Source organism: Mandrillus leucophaeus, unplaced genomic scaffold (assembly GCF_000951045.1).
Source record: "Mandrillus leucophaeus isolate KB7577 unplaced genomic scaffold, Mleu.le_1.0 Scaffold1186, whole genome shotgun sequence".
In the NCBI taxonomy this organism is placed as follows: domain Eukaryota; kingdom Metazoa; phylum Chordata; class Mammalia; order Primates; family Cercopithecidae; genus Mandrillus; species Mandrillus leucophaeus.
Window position 1 is genome coordinate 288717 of NW_012100165.1, and position 5938 is coordinate 294654.

Genomic DNA, 5938 nt, shown 5'->3' on the forward strand with positions numbered 1-5938 from the left:
AAAAAAAAAAAAAAAAAAGGACTGCTTATGTACATCGTTTTCTTGCAGTTGTTAACTTGCTTATTGAATACAAAAAATTCTCTCCCCCCTCAGGTCTACCATACTTTTCACGATGAGGTGGATGAATATCGGCGACACTGGTGGCGCTGCGATGGGCCGTGCCAGCACAGGCCGCCCTATTACGGCTATGTCAAACGAGCTACTAACAGGGAACCCTCTGCTCATGACTATTGGTGGGCTGAGCACCAGAAAACCTGTGGAGGCACTTACATGAAAATCAAGGAACCAGAGAATTACTCAAAAAAAGGCAAAGGAAAGACAAAACTAGGAAAGCAACCAGTATCAGCTGCAGAGAATAAAGGTACCTTCGTGTGCATTCCTTCTGACTTTTATGTGACCATAGCTACGATGTAAAGACAATACTGTCCTTCAGAGAACTGGTATTAAGATAAGCTTAAGGATTGTTTCTGGTGTAGACTAAGTCTTCAAGTGTAGACTTAAGGAAAAAATCCCATCATCCATGAAATGATGGTAGGAAAATAGACTTTGTACAGAAGTAAGTAAAAGTAGGAATAGTTTCCACTGATATTTCAATTTTTATTTTTATTTTAACTTTTTTCAGTTTCTTTTTATTCAAAGAAACAAAACTCAATCTCTGATAATATTTGAGGTAAAGTTCCTTTCCCTATCTTGACTCACTGAGTTATTAGGAAACAGAAGGCAAAAAGATTGTCAAAATAAAAACAATAATTCAAGTAACAATGCCCGGAATATACGTCCTAACTACACCCCTTCCTATCAGTTGGATTCTATCCAAGTGACTTCTATTGATGTATGTATGTTCATTCAAAGAATGGGAAAAGGATATGACATATATTTGTGAGTACTTCATCTTCAAGATTTACCCTTTTCCTGTGAAGTTCAGAGTTACTGAAGATGCTTCTTCCCTTGTTGATTTGATGTGGTAGAACCCAAGAACATAGGCTATATTTCCCAAATCTTTAATTATTGAGTGAAGGAGCTATAGATGAAGTGATGTGGAAAGACCGTATCTTCATTTTCATGAGTAGAAGGAAAGATAAGAATGAGGCAGCAGATTTTCCCTCCTGGAATTACACATAAAGGACTAAGTAATTTTCAAGGTAAATGTTGCCTTGTTACTGGTCTTTGGCATAAGAATCTTTATTTAAATATGAGAGAATTTTTTTTTTTATCGTTTATATTCTCTCAATATCAGAATTCTGAATTCTGAAGATTGTCCTTCTCTCATTAATAGGATTATATGGATGTAAGATAGAATAAAATATTATTTCTTCATTTTGAGAAAACTGTACATTAGTTTAATGTTTGTTACTGTATTTCTTTTGAGTTGAGGCACTTACATAAAAATCTTCTTTGGTTTTTTTGCAGATAAACCCAACAGAGGTGAGGCCCAGCTAGTAATCCCTTTTAGTGGGAAAGGATATGTTCTAGGAGAAGCAAGCAATTTACCTTCACCTGGGAAATTGATCACTTCACATGCCATTAATAAAACGCAAGATCTTTTAAATCAAAACCATTCAGCAAATGCTGTAAGACCTAATTCTAAAATCAAGGTGAAATTTGAACAGAATGGTTCAAGTAAAAATTCTCATCTGGTCTCCCCTGCTGTTAATAACAGTCACCAAAATGTTCTAAGCAACTACTTTCCTAGAGTATCAGTTGCCAACCGAAAGGCTTTCAGAGGTGTGAATGGATCTCCAAGGAAAAGTGAAACAGTTGGCAACATCCCTAAAAACTCAGTATCTTCTAGTTCTCAAAGAAGGGTTTCATCTTCTAAGATAGCCTTAAGAAATTCTTCAAAAGTAATGGAATCAACATCTGTGACGCCATCCCGGGATGTGAGTGGGTCTGAAGATACATTCCCAAATAAACGACCTCGGCTAGAAGATAAGACTGTTTTTGACAATTTTTTTATCAAGAAAGAACAAATAGAAAGCAGTGGTAATGATCCAAAGTACAGTTCATATCCTACAACTACAACTCAGAATTCCAGCAGTTCAGCCAGCCAGAGCAAAATGGTTAATTGCCCAGTTTGTCAGAATGAAGTTTTGGAGTCTCAGATTAATGAGCACTTGGACTGGTGCCTAGAAGGTGACAGCATCAAAGTCAAAAGCTGAAGAAAGTCTTTGAAAAAGGTTTCAAAATCTCAAATACCACCTGTATTACCTCACTAATGTGCTATGTCAGCCAGTCAGGAAGTTCTGGTTAATACTGAGATTTGTAGGTTATAATCCAGTTCATATAACCAATACAAAATGTCCTATTTTATATATCCACATATAAGATTGTAATTTGAAAATGTTTTATGTCTCAGGGTGCTACATTCACTCTTGCCTTAGGTATACTGTAACCCAGGTTCTGCCTGTCATGTATAATTTTTAGATACTTTTGTTCTTTCTTGCTCTTAAGGGTTTTAAAAATCTGTTTATCTTTTCATTTGTATACTTTTCTAGAAACACTCATATGGGGAATCCTGGCAGGTATTTGGTTATATTGACTATTTGTTTATTAATAGTATTAGAACTCATTCCCTGAACTGATGTAAATCTTCATAGTGTCAGACATACTGACCAAAACCACAATCTAGACTACAAAGTATATTGTTTTAGAGTACTCAAATTGTATTATTTATTTATTTTTTTGTTTGCAGAATCTTAACAGGAACTGTGTTTTCTAGATTTTAAAGAATTTTATTTGTCCCACTTTTACTAAACGGTGGCAGCAGATTTTAAGTTAAAGAATATGGAACATAGGGAAATAAGTAAATTTATTTTGGAATATTTTTAGTAACAAATAGCCACTATAATTCTGTAGGCCAGATTTTATATTGAGTTTAGCTGTTTTCTCAAAATTTAGCAGAGTGGTTAAAATTCTGTGCTGATAAGTAACTGATACGTATAACATAAACAAAACAAGGTTGCCTAGTTTATGTAACAGTGGAAAGTTATCTGGAAATAGTATTTGAACTTTCAGCCAAGTTTAAACCATTATAATAAAAGGAATACCATTTGTGCATTTAAAGTAATCTTTTTTTTTTTTAAAAAAATATCTTTTCCATGTTATAGGGAAAGGACAAAGATACTTTTATCAGTTTACTTTTTGTCTTGTGGCTGTACATGCTGTTGGCATAGCCCTAACAGTTGTTCACAAGTTTTCTTTTATTGCAATTTTCCTTCACTTCATTGTAATACAGGTGCACAAATCTTAAGTGCACAGCTGGGTAAACTTCTACAGTGTTCACCTGTGTAACTACTACCCAGCTGAAGTTAGAGAACACTTCCATTGCCACAGGCTTCCTATAGGTGTCTGTTCCCAGTTGATACCCATGACCCTCACCACCTCCAGAGGTCCCCACTGTTTTCACCCCATCATCACAGATTATTTTTGAACTTTATAAAGTAATATCTTTGTTCTTATGTGTAGCAGGAGTTCATTTTCATTGCTCTTGCATTTGTATGAATATACCAGAATTTCTTCATCCATTCTAATGTTAATGGACATTTGAATTTTTTCCAGTTTGGGGCTGGTAAGCATAATGCTGCTGAGAACATTCTTTTCTGTTGGGAATATATTCAGGAGTGGAATTGCTGAGTCACGGGTATATTTCTGTTTTGCTTTAGTAAATTCTGCCAGTTTGCACTCCTACCAGCAATATATGAGAGTTTTAGTTGTTCACCATTCATAACACTTATCAGCCCTTTTCATTTTAGACTGGTTGGATGTTCACAAGTTTTGATACTTCTTAAAGCATTAAGTTAAAAATTTTTAATAAATATTTATAAATAGCTATTAAAATGTGTATTGTTTATATAGTTATATTTTCATAGAGGATCATTTTCTCTAAATGAGTATAACAAATTATGTGTAATTAAATGCTTCCTGAGTCAAAACCACACAAGGTTCTGGGGCTGTGAAGTAGCTAAGATGGTCCATGCCCTCAAGCTTTTCAGCCTAGTTGGGGAGTAAGACAAATGCACATTAATCTCTGTAGAGTTTGCTAAATGCTATGACAAGGGTTTTTGCTGGGTGCTGTGGGTAAACTGTAGGAAAGACAATTAGCTCAGCCCAGGACTCCGGGGATATTTCTTGGAGGAGACAACATCCAAAGTTGAATCGTGTACAGTGAGTCGAGGTAGCTCGCTTAAAGAAGGGTGGGGAAGAACCTTTCAAAGGGAAGAAGGAACACAAAGGCATGTTCCGAGGGAACTGTATGCTATTCCAAGTGAATAGAGTAAAATGTGAAGGGCAAAATGGCCGAAGGAGAGATAGCCAAGTAGGACAAGTTTGAGGCCAGGGACCTTATGTTCCTCACTTGTGTCTGGTTTGTGTGATACCTGCTGATAAGCATCTCTTAATTCAGGTGGGACTTGGAAAGGCTTATAAGCCAGTCGAGGACATGGTGAGAAGTGTTTCCGATGGATTTTTCTGGGGACAGCATAGATAAGGGGGGAAGGGTAGTGGCAGGGATGGAGAGGAAGAGACAATTGTTTGAGAAACAGGTAAAGTCAGGAGTTGGTGTCAGGTTCTAGGGAATGATGGAAATCCATCAGTTGAGAAAATGGAACTCAATTTGAAATTAAGCCTTACTACATTTGTTAAACACTTGAGAAAATTTGCACCCTAAGAATTCTGATATTCCCCCAAATCTGTCATTCATAATAGAGCCATAGTTTTCTTTCTGTTTCGATTTTTCCTGTTAGTCAACTTCCCACCTTAAAAGCAGAGCTGGTAATTCTGGCTCAGTCCTTAAATGCCGTCCGCCTACTGTGGGGACATGGGGTCTAGATTCTGTTTTTATAAAATGGTGGGTTTTGGGTTTTTGTTTTGTTTATTGAGATGGACCCCCGCTCTGTTGCCCAGGCTGGAGTGCAGTGGCGCAATCTCGGCTCACTGCAACCTCAGCCTCCCGGGTTCAAGCAACTCTCCTGCCTCAGCCTCCCAAGTAGCTAGGATTAAAGGCAAGCGCCACCAAACGTGGCTAATTTTTGTACTTTTAGTAGAGACGGGGTTTCACCTTGTTGGTCAGACTGGTCTCAAACTCCTAGCCTCAAGTGATCTGCCCGCCTTGGCCTCCTAAAGTGCTGGGATTACAGGCGTGAGCCACTGTGCCCTGCCGAAACAGTGTTTCTTAAAATCAGTGTCATATGTTACCTAGCCAAAATAATTTTTACTTTAGAAAATTTCGCTGGGTGGCCGGGCGCAGTGGCTCACGCCTGTAATCCCAGCACTCTGGAAGGCTGAGGCAGGCGGATCACCAGGTCAAGAGATTGAGGCCATCCTGGCCAACATGGTGAAATCCCGTCTCTATTAAAAATACAAAAAATTAGCTGGGCGTGGTGGCAGGTACCTGTAATCCCAGCTACTTGGGAGACTGAGGAGAATCGCTTGAACCTAGGAGGCGGAGGTTGCGGTGAGCTGAGATCACGCCATTTCTCTCCAGCCTGGGCAAAATGGGTGAATGAAACTGTCTCAAAAAAAAAAAAAAAAGAAAAAAGAAAAGAAAAGAAAAAATTGTGCTGGGCATGGTGGCTCACGCCTGTAATCCCAGTACTTTGGGAGGCTGAGGTAGGTGGATCACCTGAGATCAGGAGTTCGAGACCAGCATGGCCAACATGATGAAACCCCGTCTTTACTAAAAGTACAAAAATTAGCCAGGTGTGGTGGTGTGCACCTCTAATCCCAGCTACTCAGGAGGCTGACGCAGGAGAATCACTTGAACCTGGGAGGTGGACGTTGCAGTGAGCTGAGATTGCACCACTGCACTCCAACCTAGGTGACAGAGTGAGACTCTGTCTCAAAAAAAAAAAAAAAGGCTGGACGCAGTGGTTCACGTCTGTAATCCTAGCACTTTAGGAGGCCGAGGCGGGCGGATCATGAGGTCAAGACATGGAGACCA

At 38.8% G+C, this 5938-nt stretch overlaps 1 protein-coding gene across 2 annotated transcripts in view; it reads left to right on the plus strand.

The window, feature by feature from the left end:
* The window catches only part of SPRTN (SprT-like N-terminal domain), a 22560-nt gene extending 18723 nt beyond the window's left edge, over positions 1-3837 (plus strand). Inside the window, exons 4-5 of one of the 2 annotated variants that reach the window (XM_011965753.1) lie at positions 94-361; positions 1411-3837. In XM_011965753.1, the coding sequence (XP_011821143.1) occupies positions 94-361; positions 1411-2159 (1017 nt within the window). In that variant the 3' untranslated portion in view covers positions 2160-3837. Of the gene's footprint in view, positions 1-93 lie in introns of both variants that reach the window. The other variant, XM_011965761.1, reaches the window with a different exon arrangement.
* The last annotated feature ends 2101 nt before the right edge of the window (positions 3838-5938 follow it).